A 15,611-nucleotide genomic window follows, 5' to 3' on the forward strand; every position below is an offset into this window, starting at 1 on the left:
AGAAGCAGCTCTCGATGTGCCTGCATCCTCCTGCTTCAGAGAGCTGGGATGCTCATGAGCTGGCTGAGGGTCACTCCAAGTATTTGGGACAGATTTGCTGGTATTTAAGCAGTCTGTGTCAATCGGAATGTTTCCCTGTGCTGCTGCTTCTGCTGGTGTCCAGCCAGCCTGGCCTTGGGCCACTGGCACGGCTGTGAGTACCATCGCTGTCGTGGCAGATGACTACATTCAAAACCATGTCATGAGATGATGTGCGAGATAACTTGCGATTCGGGCCGGCTCCATCCTTGTATTTTTCCTTTCGCTTTCTGCTCAGAGTATTGCGGGGATGGGGGGATGACAAATTAACCCTCTCGCGGGGCAAACGCTCTGCATATCTCACCGCTCTGAAGCCAAACGGCTCATTTTTGTGCTGTGGCATGCGCCTGGAGCACTGACACAGTGTGAATGTGTTCAGAGCTAAAAAGAGGATCAGAAATCGCCCTTGCCTTGGGGGGCTGTTTTGCAGTAAGCAGCAGCACAGATGTGTCCCAGGGTTTTGATGACTCCAGGAAGGAAGGGAGCACTTATCTCCGAGGCACCAGACGCATGCAAAATGGCAAGGCGCTCTTTCCCCTGATGAATGAAGTGACGGCTCTTGCTGTATAATTCACCATTGAAAAAGAGATGATTGAACGCATCTGGCGGTTGCCTTCTCTCGTGTCACTCCTGGGCGATGAAGCGGTCCTTGTCCCATGCAAACAAAGGAAGGGTTTGGTTGAGGAGCAGTAGATGTCACTCCCAGAACAGTAAGCACTTCCCTGGCAGGTTTTTTCCTCCCCAAAGGTTAGATTCACAGGGCTGTTCCTCTGGGGTGCTCAAGGCAGGTGGGACTGCAGGTCTGAGTGTGTTCCCTCGGCATCCATCAGCATTGTGTTGGAGGTGGTGAAATGCTCAGCTGTGCTAGGCCGTCCCCGAGACATTGTCATCCCCCGTGGTTCAGACCTCGGGGCAGAAATCTGGCACTGCCTGATGTGATCATTTACACTTTCAAGCTAATTAACTTCGTCTCTGTGTTCTTTGTCTCTAATATTGACTGTTTGCTCCTGTCAAGGAACCAGGAGTGCTGCTGCTCTGCAGAGATGCCCACGGGCGTGTGACACCACCACCTTGGCAGGACGCGACTGACCTCGGGTGATCGTTTTCAGCTGCATAAATAATCCACGGGCCATTAACGACATTCCTATTAGCCTGCAACAAGCTGTGAAATCTGGTATATTTGCTGTGACGAATGTGTGAAAAGTGCTAAATTTGCCCATCGCGGCGGCTGCTGCAGACCACGGAGCTGGCAGCACCGCATCTCGCCTCCTGCTCCCCAGCAGGGTCTTAATGGCACCTTGCCTCTTCCTCCATGGGAATTTGCAGGAGCCTCAGTGTTTTTTTCCACAAAACTACACTCTTTTGGCCACTTTGGCTGTGCCTCCTTGTCTTTATGGGGATTTACAGCCCCACCATCCAACGCTGGATTAGGAGCTGCTACAACAACTTGTTCCAGCCATGGAGGGGAGGAGAAGCCACCTCTATTCCTCCTGCTACCCGATCGCAAGTAATACTGGGGTTCCCTGGGACCTTGCGCCCGTACTGCAGGTGGATGGAGCTTGCTTTTATCTGTAGTTGCTGGTGATCTGCCAGCATTGCAAGGTGAAAAGGGGTAAGCACTGGCTGGGATGTTCAGGGGTGATGAAGCAGCCTTGCCTCTTAGCCTCACTGCCGGCTTAATTATTTTCAAAAAAGCTTGCTTGCGGAGTGGGAGAGCATCTTGGCCACTGCTCTCCGACCCTGACTTTGTGTTGTGACAATGCCGAGAAATGGTGTGGTCTCTGGGCTGCAGCACTGGTGGTTGGACTTTGGGGCTCTGTCCAGCTCTGGCTCCGTGGCAAAAGCCGGGACATGTTGTACCACCTCCTGTAGCCCACCATCTCTGTATGCGGGGAGGCAGCAGCTGGGGTGTCAGAGGATTAAAGCCAATCTCGTGGTGGGGTGTGGGGACGGGCACAGCATCCTCTGCTGGTCCCTCTCCTCCTGCTTGCTGGAGGGTTGGTCATGGGGAGACCTTTGAGGAAGGCAGCACAGACAGTTTGTGCAGGCTGGGTAGGTTGGGAGGGAGAAATCACCTTTTTCTCCAGGAGACACTGAAAGCAGCCGACTGCCCTCCTGATGGACCCTGCTCCGTGGTGTTAGTGGGTGGCTCCCTGAAACCCTGCATGCACAGCACCGCCGTGCCCCGTCCCTCCCTGGCTGGGCTGGGGGTAAGAGCAACCCCGTTGTGCGGGACTGGAGCAAACGTTGGGGCTGCCCGAACCCTGCGTGCATCCAGGCGCTGCTAAAACACAGCAGCTGTGTCGTGGCAGCGATGGCTCAGGGAGACGTGGGCATATGGGTGTGACGTGGTCTCCCCCCATGCTGCCAGGAAGCTGTGGGATGGGTAAGCTCTGCAGATGATGATGGGATATCTATATGAAGGCTGTATTCTTACATGCGCTTAGCCTTGACACCCTGGCCATATAGCTCACTGGGGAATTGCTTCTCTTTGGCTTTCATCCTGCAAACTGGCAGCTGTGCTCTCCTTTGCAGTACGTTCATCAAGGAGCCTCTTGCCCGCTGACCTTTGCGAGGATGGCCTGTGTCCCTGCGCCAGCGTAACGTGGATTTGCAGCTGTGTCTTGCTTATAACCCAGATCAGGTTCAGCTGTAACTAAATTTAGCTGCCACTCCATAACGGTTTTATAAGCTGGATTTCGAGGCGTTGCTCCTGCTCAGCGACTACAATTGTTTGCACCTTTGAATGGGGGGATTAATGAAATGAATGAGCAATGACCCAGGATGCTGGAGTTTCAGCAGGGTCTGTGTCCTTCTCCCTTGGGATTGGGGTCCCCTGGGACTCTCCCAGCTCTTGGTGCCCTCCGCGGGGTCCCTGTCATTGAGGACGGACCCCCAGAGTGCCAGTGCTGCGTCAGGGCTTCCCAGCAGCTGCATTTCAAAAAGCTTTTGCAGTCGCAGCGGCTGAGATTTAGGGCAATTCGTACAGAGATGGGAAGCTGCTCCCCGTTTTGCTTGCACCCTGCGCCAAAGCAGCACGGTGGCTGTTGGAAATCTGGCTCAATGCCTGAGCCTGCTGTGCCGCTCTGTGGAGAGCGAATTTGCAATCCTTGCTTGCAAACATCCAAGAAAACCAGTTGGAGGGCTGTGGGGAAATCCCTATTTGCAATTACTGGCTCTCCCTTGCCTGGATGCCCATGGTGCTGAGCAGACGCCTGCTAACGGTGCATGACAGCTGACACTAAAGAGCCTAAGGGTTAAATCCTGCCCTGGGCTGTGCACAGGTGTCTGCCAGGTGCCCCTGCATGAATGGGAGCTTTGCAGAGCACTCCAGGATCCCCAGCCTGTAGCTGGTGCAAGCTGGTTGCTGCCATTTGGGGTGCAAGCAACAACGGGTGATGGCCTGACTTGTTTCACCCATTTGCAGAGGAGCGATCAGAAATCAGGGTGCTGGGCGCTGTGCCTGCGAAAGCCCTGTCCCAGGGACCTCACAGCCTGACCGGTTTCAGAAAATCCTGGAGCAGATATTTTGTGTGTCTCTTGTGCTCCTGCGAGCACACTGGTGTCACCTGCGGGCCTGATCCTGGGCAACGGGGTGTGGGGTGTTGCAAATCCTGCGCTGGGGTTGCTGGTGGGAGGATCTGGGCTTTGAAGCAGCAGCTCTGGGGCTTCTCCTGCTGCCCGTCCCAGCTTCTGCTGCAGCTCTGTGCGGGGGAGGGCATGCGCAGAGCATCCCACCGTCGTGCCGCCTCCTGCTCCGGCTGTTGCGCTCGGTGAACATCGCTCTTCCTTCCTCTCTTCCCTGCACGGCCACCCGCTGCTCAGGATCTCACCATCGTCCCCCAAACCCACACCTGGCAGGACATCCCCCTTTCCAACGCTGTCTCCCACTTGCCTTTGCTCCCCTTTCCTCCAGGACCATTTTCCTGGCCACATTTTCTTGCTCCACAGCGGCACCAAACAGCCCCGAGAGCTGGTGGTGCTCAGCCAGCTGGAAAAAGCATCTCAGTGATGGATGTCACTGAGCGCGGTGGTGAAGCTGTCCCAGCCCGGAGCAGGGAACCTGGCCAACTGCTCCTCGTGAACGGTTTCCTTCCGGATTTGTTTCCCCCGGGAGCAGTGGGCTGGCCTCGCCGGCGTGTTCCACCGCACCAAGCAGCAGTGCTGTGCTGGCATGCCGGCTCCAGTGCGGTGCGTCCGTGGGCTCCTTTCTGCGTCTCGGGGGGACGGGGACAGCGTGCTGCGAGGGGTTTCACTGGAAGAGGAAGGTGTGTCCGAGGGGAAGGTGCAGCTCTCTGGGCAGCTGTAACCGAAGTAAGTTGTGTCATGTCCTTCAGTGGGAAGCAGCAGCCAGCGGTGTTTTAATTACTGCTGCTGGCAGCTGGGGAGGACGTGGCCTCGGAGGATGTCGGATTGCGGCCGTGTTTGATGTTTCTTTGTCTTGGGGAAAGGTCAGCGTGGCTCCTCGCTCGAGCCGGTGCTGTACGAGCAAACGCTATAACACAACGGCTGCCGGTCTTGGTGCATTGTTGGCAAAGGTGGGGACGGTCAAAACAGCCTCAGCTGAGGGGGGTTTTGTTTGCGCCACCGAAGGGCATGGAGCTGAGGTGTGGCTGAGACGTCTCGGGCTGAGACCTGGCCTCTCGTGGACCACACAAGCAACCATGGGGGTTGAGGAAAACCCGACACGGGGGTTGAGGAAAATCCCGGGCTGGGATTCATTTCTCTTCGATATTGACCTCCCTGGGGGAGATGCCTGTGTCTGAGCTACTCGCCCCCGGCTCCCTGCAGCCCCGGGGAGCTCATGGGCTGGTGCTGCCCCTGCTCCATGCTGGGGTTCTGGGCCACATTTTGGCTCAGGAATGAGCTCTGTCGACAGAGATGGTGGTGGAAAAATACACCCTGAGCCCTGTTGAGTGCTACTGTCGCCTCTGGCAAGCATCCCTGTGAAACTCTGCACTGTCTGGCTGTAGAAAGTATAAAACTAATAATTTTAATTTGCTTGGCTGTTGCTGGCAGCTGGGGGGCTGGGCTTGGGGGATCTTTCTTGCAGGCTGTTCTCCTGTTACCACCCTCGGCATTGCTTCTCTTCCAACAAACAAACGTGACGCTTGCCCAGGTTGATCCAGATGCTTTGCGAGTGTGGTGGTTTGGATCAGACCAAGGGCAGGGCGTTTATGCCAGCCTCTGAATTACAGAGGAAGAGGCTGCAGAAAGGTGGCCTGACAGTCTTTTGAAAACAGGGAATAAACCCTGCGCATACCCCAGCTGGCCCCTAAATCCACACGGACACAAGTTGCGTGTGGGATGCTGGCAGGAACAAGCATCGTCCCGAGCTGCTGCGTGGAGGTACCGCTGCCTCTGGCGGGGTCTGGGGCAGCGCAAGGACGATCGCAGCCATCCTCCAAAAACCTCCCCACGCTCGGTGGAGAAAGTCTGCAATGCCGACAGCCACTTCTTCATCGCATGGATGGTTTTTTATATGGATGTAAATGAAGCCTCTCGATGCAGATTTCCCTTTGGGATACAGCATGGATCCTCTGTGAAGCTCAGAAGCCTTGGGATGGGAGGACCCGAGGTTCTATCTGCTGTGATTTTTATTTAGGACATTGATGTCTGTCGACTGATCGAATGATTTCTTCTTTGCATCCCGTGGCTCCCAGCTCCCTGGCGATGCGCTGGAGGGCTGCCTTCACGTGGCTCCTCTGTAATTAACTCCTTTTCCCTTAATTTACCGTTATAACTTACAAACCATGTTTAATTGCAGCAGGATAATTACAGGTAATCTCCTAGCGCATCGTTTTAAAATGCTAAACCCCCTGAGCCGGGGAGAGCCAGCAGTTTCCATCCTTGGTGCCAGTGAGCTGTGCCAAAATGGGTATTTCTGTGCCCGCTGCGTGCGGGCTGCCTGTGGAGAGGGACCTTCGGAGCAGATAATGAGCTTTGTTGGGCTGGGAAGGTCACAGCCGCCATCTCATTACTTGCCCTTGAGGTTTCATCCTCTTATCACAATGCATCAGTGTAATAAAAGAAGCCAGTGTGCCAGCTTGGGGCATGGGTTAGTTTTAACTGGCAGGAGGCTTTAGCTTGAAGCTCGTTTTGAAGGCATCAGGGCAGGGTCTGCCCATGGGTTTTGCGGCCGTGGGTGGCTGCCAACAGGACTTTTCAGGGTGGGGAGAGGAGCTGAGTTGCTTCTGGAGAATAAGGTGAAAACGCGGTGCGAAGCACCCTGAAAATCTGTGGTCTCCTCTCACATCTCCCCATGGCCATCCATGCAGTCCCGTGGGGTCTGTGGCTCACGTGAGGAGGAGCTGGGTGCTCCCCGTCAGGCTAGGGGGGTGTAGGATGGGAGCACAGCTAGGAATTTGGCGGGATGGGACCCTGACACCTCCCTGCCTGCAATCAGAGAAACGGCAAAGCGGTGGTACCTGCTGTATTGCTCCAAGCTTGCGGGAGCCACGCTGCCCATCATGGCAGTGAGAATGTGCGAAGGGCTCTGCCCCTCTCCTTTCCTAGGGGGTTTTCCACCCTTTCTCCTGGCTAATGATACAGCCTTAATGCCATTGCAATGTGGTGCTCGCAGGGGAATATTTATTGAGCTCAGGCAGGTAGGTATCATCTCCATCAGTGTGACAGCACCGCTGAGTTGCTTCCTAGAGTCGCTGATGGCCACAAATGGAAATCCAGAGGCTGAGAAGCTGACGCCGTAGGACAAACGCGCGTTCAGAGCTTGCAAACACTTTTAGGCTGAGTTATTTCTGCCTAGCAAAACCACACGTGACTGCATCTCATTAGAGAGCCTTAGTGATGCTGAAGACTGATGTATGTTGGAGCTCGCCCTTGGGACACTTGCGTATACCCGTCCGCACTGGAGAAAGTAGCAGGTTTGCAAGAGCATGGTCTGTGGGTTTAAATTCACCCTGGCCAGTTTGATGCTGGGACTGATCCTGCAGAAACCTGCCTGGGGACTGAGCTCTGCACGGTGAGGGCGGGTGGGAGCAATCAGGGATGGAGATGACACAAATGTAGGGTCATATCCTTCCATGCTGCAGATATTAGGAAGCAGGAGAAACTGGAGGTGGATACAATTTTTAAATATGATGGGTTACGCTGATTTTTTTTCCAAAGGACAGGCGCAAACTCGTGTTCGTCCTTCGTTTATCTGATCTGAGTTTGGTTCCTGCCTCTTCCCGCGACCAGGGGGCTCCTCGAGGTGAGGCTGGGGATGGTCGTGAGCTGCCAGGGGACGTGGTGGTGTTCAGGCTGTCCCTGGAAGCACACGCACCCACCTCCTGCATTTTTCTTTATTATCCTGGGATATTCATTCCCTCTGCTTTGTGCTTCTTCACCTCAAATAGGAAAACCTGATGCTTTGTGTCACTTCCCTGGTGGTTTGTTTCTGATGTTATTAAAGGAAAAACTTCTTTCCCTGGATGAGACTCAAATCCTGCTCCTATCCAAAGGAGAGGTGTGTTGAAGAACTGATGAATCGGAGCTTTTCTTGGACAAATCCTGGTAAAATCAGGCCAGGTCATGGAAGCTGAAGCCCTGAGCCTGTTGCTTGACCAGGAGATAACTCGATATTCAGGTGCCACCTGCAGCCCAAATTTAGAGTAACCTGCCAAGAGCTGAATAAATCACATGTGAAATCCAAGTAGATGGAAACACAGAAAATAACCGAGTCCTGGGGATAGTTAGAAGTCTGTTAGACATTCAGAAGTCTCTGGTTTTAGTCCTTTTGAATAGTTTTGAGTTTTTCAGGCCAGTATTTATCTAAAGAGGACCTCCCTTGGTATGGCGATGAGTTGGAGCTAGCCGAACGACAAGCACAGTTAGTCTGCCTGCAAGTTACCAGCCTGCCTCCAAACTCCTATAGAATTTCCATAAAAATCATATCTTCCTGCTTTTAAATGTAAGAAGGTGTTTAGTGTGTCCCAACTTTCAGAGGTTTAGGGGACGGAGGGAGGAGGTGCAGGCCTGCCTCTGTGCTCAGCTTCACGTGGGGCTGATCACAAAGGAAGTGGCGGAGCTGAGGGGACTCAGTGTTTCAGTCTAGTATGAAAAATAACCTAAAAATAGAGCTCTGAGGGCTGGCTCTCTCTTGTCGGACAATAGAAAGGCAGCTTGCGAGAGCTGGCAGCGTTCCCATCCCCAAGCGGACGTCCTGCGCCCGGAAATGTCCCAGCGGGCGTCCGACGTGCCTGGGGATGGGCAATGCCTGCAATCGCGGCGGTGCTGAGGGGGGCTCGAGGGGCTGCGGCAGCGGTTAATGCCACCGAGGGGTTATCCTGTCAGCCGAGGTCGCGGTGTCCCAGCTGTCCCCTGCCTGGTGGCAGAGGACATGGACAGGACACATAGTGCATCCCGTGAGCCCTCCTTCCCTTGTGCCCAGCGTGTCTGCGTGTCCCCCCGCGGCTGCTGAGTCCCAAGGGCCCATTGTGGAGAGGAGGAGGGCTTTTGGCCATGCTGAATGTGTGATGGGGGCCAGGCCAGGCCCTTGCTGTCTGCTGGGTTGTGCGGCTTTGGGGAGGATATGGGCATCCTCCCTCTCTGCCTCCTTGAAGCAAAGGGCTCGCTGGCTCCCAGCTTGAGCGTCCTCTTCTGTCTGTGGCTGTCACCCTGGGGACCATTGTCCTGTCCAGCTTCTCCTCATCTGATTGGGGATGGAGGTGGCTGCTCGAGATCTTAGGGCATCCATGAAAGGCTGGGCTTGGCTGAGGTTTGTGTGAGCCCAGCCTGGGCTCTCAGGGACTGGCGATCAGGCTGGGGACAGGAACAGCCTGTGGGGCTGGGGCATGGCGAGCCCGGCTGCTGCGGGAGATGGGACTCATGAAGGCTTTGTAGACTCAGAGCAGTTGTCCACGTTGCAGCCATCTCCTTGGAGATGATTCAGGTTTGGATGGTCAGACTTGAACTGATTTTAGCTCCGTGGGTATGGGGCATTGTGCAAAGCTCTGGGGTCCTGGGACAGGAGGAGGCGGGGTGGTCAGGAGTCAGCTCTGGAGTCACCATGTGCCAGCACTGGCTCCATGACAAGCTCCCGAGCTGCGAGGGCTGGGCTGGGTGCTGACATGTCCCTTCTTCCCTTCCAGGCTTGCCGCAATTTCCTGGACTTAGCCGAAACTCACAGCCGAAAATGGCAGCGGGTGCTGCAGTATGAGCGGGAGCAGAGGATCCGGCTGGAGGAGACCATCGAGCAGTTAGCCAAGCAGCACAACAGCTTGGAGCGAGCCTGCCGCGGAGCCCCCGGCCTGTCCTCCAGCAGCACTGGCATCACCAGCACTGCCAAGGGTGAGCGCCGGCGGGCCAGGCCGCGGGCCGGGGCTGGGTGCTGTTACAGGGGCAGAGCCCTGCGGGAAGCCCTGGTTGGGGCTTTCGGCTTGATTGCTCCCAGCGAGTCGGCAGGGATAAGAAGGATGCACAAGGTAATGCCCTGTATGCCTGTGATTTTTTTTTACTGGATCCCATTATGCCATAATTGTCCCTAATTGTCCTGCTGCTCCTTGCTTGGGGACTTGGATGTCCCCAAGATACGGATGCAGGAGAGGGCTATGTGCCCAGCTTGCTCGTGCTGTTTCAGAATATTTCATTAGCTTTAACCTTCACTGGCGGGCACATCTCCGGCTGCTGGAGGGCAGCCACGGTGCTCGGAGGAAGCCCAGGGTTCCCTGGCGCTGCCGAGTTCCCTGCTGCTCAGGGTGGCGGTGGCACAGCCACAGCTCATTTGCTGGTCGCAAGAGTTACTGGGCAATAAAATCTAACAGCTTTGCATATTCATGCCAAATCTTCTTCCTTGTGGGAGGCATTAGTTACAGCCTGGTAGCCAAAAACTGCAAATTATGCCTTGTCTTATTTTTAAAGGATATATAGACTCAAGGGAGAGAATAGTGGCTGTTGGGGGGGTGATGGCAGTGCCAGGCACTGCCCTCGTTCTTGTATGGCCTCAAGGAAATGTCCTCAAGTTGCAGCAGGGGAGGTTTAGATTGGATTAGGAAAAATGTCTTCATTGAAAGGGCTGTCAGGCACTGGCACAGGCTGCCCAGGGAAGTGGTTGAGTCCCCGTCCCTGGAGGTATTTAAAAGACGTGTAGACGTGGTGCTCAGGGACATGGCTTAGGGGTGGGCTTGGCAGTGGTAGGTTGAGGGTTGGACCTGATGATCTTAAGGGTCTTTTCCAACCTCAATGATTCTGTGATTCTGTGGCACAGCTGGGGAGGGCAGGGGGGAAATCGCTGTAGGGACAGGCACAAATCCAGCCCGACCCCATCGCGAGGGGTGATACTGCTCCTTTGGAGGAATGTGGGAATGATGCAGGGAAAGAGGTTGCCAAACACTGCCAGGAAGCCGAGCCAACTGCTGAGCCAGACGGGCTGCTGCGGCAGGGTGGCTGCAGCCGGGGCGGCTGTTCTGGTCCCTCCACGTGGCCTCGGCAGTGCTGCGGGATCCTGTGGTATCCCCCTTGCCGGAGCAGCAGTAACACCCAGAGGCCCCGAGACAGGTGGTCATCTCTGCCGGGTGCCCTGCACCATCGTGGCTGCTCGGCGCAGCTGCTCGAGCGGTGGTTTTGTGGCAGAGCAGTGAGGCGCACTCGGGGAGCAGTGCAGCAAGGGCAGCAGCAGGGAAGCCGCACCAGGTCTCAAAAGTCACCGCAATTAATGTCTGCTCCTGGCTTCATAGCAATCTCTCCCACTGCAGCAGAGAAGAGAAATGTTTATAAGTGTGGGGCTGGAAAACCCGACAGCCAGGAACTCTATCTGAGCATCACCTGAAACATGTGATTTTTTTTTTTCCCATTTTAATCCAAACCGGGTTTCCCGGCAGACGGGGTGGCGCTGGAGTGGCAGCCGTGTTAGATGTGGTTGGGTGTGCGAGTCTCACCTGTGTGTCTGGGTCAGGCAGCCTGGTGGCATTTTTGGAGGTGCTCCCGAGCGTGACAGGGGAGCCTTGTGTGCCCGGATTGGGGAGCAGGACACGCACTGCCAGGGCACATCCTTGCTTTTAGGAGCTGGAAATTGGTACGGCATCCTCCCGTCATGGAGTGGGATGGAGAGGAGTGGGACAAGCTGTTAAGGGAGGCAGCGTTGGAGGGGACAAAGCAGGAGGAGGGTGGGCTCTGGGGACAGACTTGTGCTTGATGGATTCAAAAGGGGACCGGCAGCACCTGAGCATCTCAAACTGTTTGTGCCCACAGGGAGCGTGCAGTCCGCCAAAGGAGAGGCCAGTGATGAAGATGAAGAAACAGAGTATTTTGATGCCATGGAGGATGCACCAGCTTTTATCACTGTAACTGCAGACCCCAAGCACCACAGGTACAAGCCCGCGCCCGGGGCCATGCGTTGCATGGTGCAGTCTGGTGAGACCTACTGTGAGTGCGGGAAGAGCAGGGGAGGGACGGTTTGCCTGGCATTGTGCTTGGGCTTGAGGGCAGCATCCTCTCCCACAGAGGGTTATTCTGCATGCATGTCCCCCAGCAAACGGGCTGCCTCTGCCCAGGGCTCTGTACTGTGCCCGTCTGCTCTTGCATTCGTGGAGCAAGCGAGGCTGAGGATGGCCCCAGCTATAGCGAAGCAGGCGAGGAAGGGCAGGTGTCAAGCCCGTGCTGGGGTAAAGCTGAGTCCTGTTCCCTAGCAGCTGATGTGGGCTCGAGGGGAGCCTGGACAGGGACTTGGAGGAAGATCCCTTGGAGCATTGGGCAGAAGCGGGGAGTACCTTGCCTTCGTCTGCCTTGACTTGCTGTTACACCTCCCTGGGTGTCTGTCTGGGCTGGAGGCACCTGTGGTCTGAACCACGGTCACACCGCTGGGCTTGCTGGCAAACGCAGAGGCTCTTGGCCCTCAGGCTGGGACACCCTGCACTGAGCATCCCTTCGCAATGCCTTTGCATGGCCTCTGTCACCCTGTTGCTTTCCTGGCAGCACCCTGGGGTGGTGCAGGGAGCTGCTCTGGGTGATGGGGGCTGTGCTGCACCAACCCTGGTTCTTCTCTCCTCTTCTCTGCCCTTGCTCGAGTTTTCCAGTTGGTACTTTCTTCCCTGCAGGCGTTCGGGCAGTAACCTGAGTGGGGCCAGCGAGGGCCACCCTGAGGACTGGAACCTGGAGGACAGTGTGAGTTGGCCGGGCAGAGCGGGAGGGACAGTCCTGGTAGGATGAAACCAGGCGAGAGGAGCAGGAGAGGAGGAGGTTGTTGGAGGGACTCTCCATCCGGGTTCTTCCTGCACCTCCAGGATGGAGCAGAGTTGGTTGCTCTGTGAGCCACGGTGGAGGGACAGATATCCTACAGCAGCACCCCAGGCACCTTAAGGGAAGCAGGAAAGTGCTGGGGGGCAATTGCCCCGTTATTTCCCCCGTGCCCTGGAGAACAGGCTTCCAGCGATGCTCCCCAGCACAAGTGCACGCAGTATCTCCTGAGCTGTGGTTGCTGCATTTGGGTCATGCTGGGTGAGTCCAGCTTAGACCTGTGTTTCTTTTGTTGCTTCCACAGGTCTTTGAAAGCTCAAATCAAAGCAGCTACAATGAGTCCACTTGCAAAGATCTCCTGCCGAAGAAAAGGAGACGGACTCGCATCCCTGACAAACCTAACTACAGCCTTAACCTCTGGAGCATCATGAAGAACTGCATCGGCAAAGAGCTCTCCAAGATCCCCATGCCTGTAAGTGAGCGTGTCCCAGGCGCCAAGGGCTGAGGGTGCTGCCATGATGCCAGTGTTGAGGGTTTAGTTTGGGCATGGCTGTTGGCTGTGCAAAGGATTTGGATTATGGCACCAGGTGGTCCTGCCATGTGCTATGGTAGCATAGCAGCCCCAAGCGGGACAGGAGCATGTCACCAGCTGCCAACTCCATCCCGGGGGACTGGCTTCTGCACTGACAGAGCCCTCTGAAACCACCTCACTATTCTCCCCAGCCCTGTGATGCAGCACTGATGTGTCCTTGCTGCTCAGCTCTGCTGACTCTAAGCCCTGTGTTTTTCCCTGCAATTTATTTGCCCCTTGAAATCATTCGCCTGCTGCCAGAGAGCCAGCACAGCCAGAAAGCTAAACCAGCCAGGCAGGAGGGGGTTGTTCTCAGCAGCACGGAGCTGTAGTGCTAATTGCTTTGTGGTAAACGGCTCTGACATCGTGGCTATTACATTAGGGACTATTTGAATTGGGTCGGCTTTTTCCTTGGGACTGATCCCTTCTCCTGTGCTGGCTGTGGAGAGCCTTGGAGTGCCCATGCTCCTGGCAGCTTGCTCACACGAGTGCCAGGGCAAGCTGGAGCAGAGAGGACATTGCCCAAGTGTCCTCTGCAAATCCAGCCGGTGCTGAGGCAAGGAGAGAACCAGGACACCGTGAATCCTTGCAGATTCAAGTGTCTCACCCAGGGGCTAGAAGAGACCTTCTTGCTGATCATGCTTTCCTCAGAGTGCATCCTGGGGACACGATGCTTGGAGAGCAGCCCCACTTGCACCGACAGCACGGCAGGGCCGTGTTTCACCCCAGAGACCCAGAGCACCTTTATTTTCCTTGCAAAGAGAAGCCTTTTAGTGAAGGAGGTGCCGTGGGGACAGTTTACAACACTGCTGGGTGCTGCTGGGTTTGCTCCTTGGGGCGAAGGCTTCCTGCAGGGCTCTGTCTGGAGGAACCCCCCTCACGTGGGCTGCCACAGAGGGTAAGTGGGATGTGCGTTTAATTCTTGCAGACAAATAACCCTCTGCCTCATATACCCAGACAAAACACTGCCCACGCCAAAGCTCCCCCAAAACCACAGCCCTTTTTTTCAGAGCAAACCAGCCCTTTCCAGGCTGCTGGTTCTCTATCAGGTCTTCACCAGCCCAGCGAGTGGCATGGATGGGACTGGGTGCCATCGTAAGGAATCCGTTTCCCCAAAAACCATGAAGTCCTGCCAAGCTTGGGAGAGTTGTAAAACAGCTGGGGGTGACTGGAGTCTTGTGGTGCTGACTGGAGTGGAAGTAGCCCAGGAAAGTGTGATCCGTAACCCTGGAGCCATATTCGGGGTCCTTCCTTTGCTGGGTAAAGGGGAAGGAGTGTGTTAACAGGGGCTTGGATGCTGAATCAATTGTATTTTGTCTCTTCTTAAAGCAGTGCCTGACACTCTCCGAGCGAGAGCAATGAGTTTGTCTCTTCCTTGTGCTATTTCCAGTCGAGATGTACAGCCCAGTGCTGTCCGTTACCGTTTCTGCAGCAGCATCAATATCAGATAAAGGCGTGATGGGTACAGAAATAAACTCAGGACATGAAATACCAGCAGCTGCTGGTGCCTGGAGAGAGGAAATTTATACCTTCCCTATCAATCAAATCATTCCGGGAGCTGCTAAAGCTGAGTCCAAACCTGAGAGCAATATGTTCTGCTAGCACAGCAGCCCCCGGCGCCGGCTCGGGGGATGTAATTACTCCATCCCCTCCCTGGGGCGAGTAGATCTGGTTTCCCAGCACTGCTGTCTCTGTAAACTGTTCAGCAGAGCTATGGGTTATAAAGAAGGGGCTCAGCTTGGCGTCAACCGCTCGCTGTCAGCTCCTCTGTCTGGATATCTGTACAGATACGGAGGCAGGGAGATGCTTTGCACCCTGCAAGTTCAGCCACATGCGGCATTTCTTTGGCAGATTCATCCCAAGAACAAGCAGCCTGTGGTAAGGCATCAAGGGGCAATTTAATCTCCTTTAAACAGCCATTTAAATTCTCTCTCCATAGTATGCGTGCTTGGAGCACAGGAAAAGCTGGCAGCTCTGGAAATCGAGACAGAGCTGCCAAATGAGGGCTTTCAAGCTGATGTTGTGGTAAACGGAGCGAAGGAGGAGGAGAAGGAAGCAGAGCAGCTGGCTTGGGGAGGGCTGTTTGGAAACATGGTTAATTATAGTACAAACCATCGGTGAGCCTGTTGTGTGCACCGAGAAATGGGAGTTTCTCCTTCCATGCACTTCACCTGATTCTTGGCAAATTAGGAGCATTTCCGAGACCTCATCCCCTTCCCAGGTGACGTGAGGGACTGCAAAACCACTCCTTAATTCCTCCTCTGAATGAACAAACCTGCGGCATTGAAAAAGAAGAAAACAGCTTTAGGGATTTTGCGTTTCGGGTGGGTTCATCTTCCTTCCTTCATGGAAAGGTTTTGCTTTGCCGTTGCCTGAGCGGTGCTGGTGGAGAGGATGCAGCTGTTGGCTTTGTTCTCATGCCGCCTGCATCTCTCCTGAGAGTTATCTCAAGCTGGCTGTGATTTTTGTGGATGTGATGCTGCCATTTCTACACAGCTCTTTCTTGCTCGGATGCTGTAAAATCCCTGCTACTTAAATCCCCGAGTGGAACGATCTGGGGTTTGTTTTCTTTAGTGTGAAATATGTAACTTGGCTTATAGAAGTGGTTCTCCCATCCTTCAACCATCTGCTCCTTCTAAAATGTATTTCTTTATTCTGAACTGAAAGTAAAAAGTAAATTTCACATGGTTTTGAGGCAGAAGACCTTCTGAGACAAAGTATCTCCATCTTCCTTTCAATTATTTTTATATTTCAGTTCTTTTCAGAACAAAAAATTTTGCTAAAATCA

The 15,611-nt window shown here is 54.7% G+C and overlaps 1 protein-coding gene across 8 annotated transcripts in view; it reads left to right on the forward strand.

Annotated features, from left to right (window-relative positions):
- The window catches only part of OSBP2 (oxysterol binding protein 2), a 132,684-nt gene that overhangs the window by 105,309 nt on the left and 11,764 nt on the right, over positions 1-15,611 (forward strand). For all 8 annotated transcript variants that reach the window (XM_087768830.1, XM_087768833.1, XM_087768832.1 and 5 more), the window contains 4 exons: positions 9,171-9,369; positions 11,269-11,386; positions 12,114-12,180; positions 12,557-12,724. In XM_087768830.1, coding sequence (XP_087624956.1) covers positions 9,171-9,369; positions 11,269-11,386; positions 12,114-12,180; positions 12,557-12,724 — 552 coding nt within the window. The remainder of the gene's footprint in view (positions 1-9,170; positions 9,370-11,268; positions 11,387-12,113; positions 12,181-12,556; positions 12,725-15,611) is intronic.

The sequence above is a fragment of the Nipponia nippon genome, unplaced genomic scaffold (genome assembly GCF_047370975.1).
Source record: "Nipponia nippon isolate SJK-2023a ecotype South Korea unplaced genomic scaffold, ASM4737097v1 scaffold_30, whole genome shotgun sequence".
Classification (NCBI taxonomy): Eukaryota; Metazoa; Chordata; class Aves; order Pelecaniformes; family Threskiornithidae; genus Nipponia; species Nipponia nippon.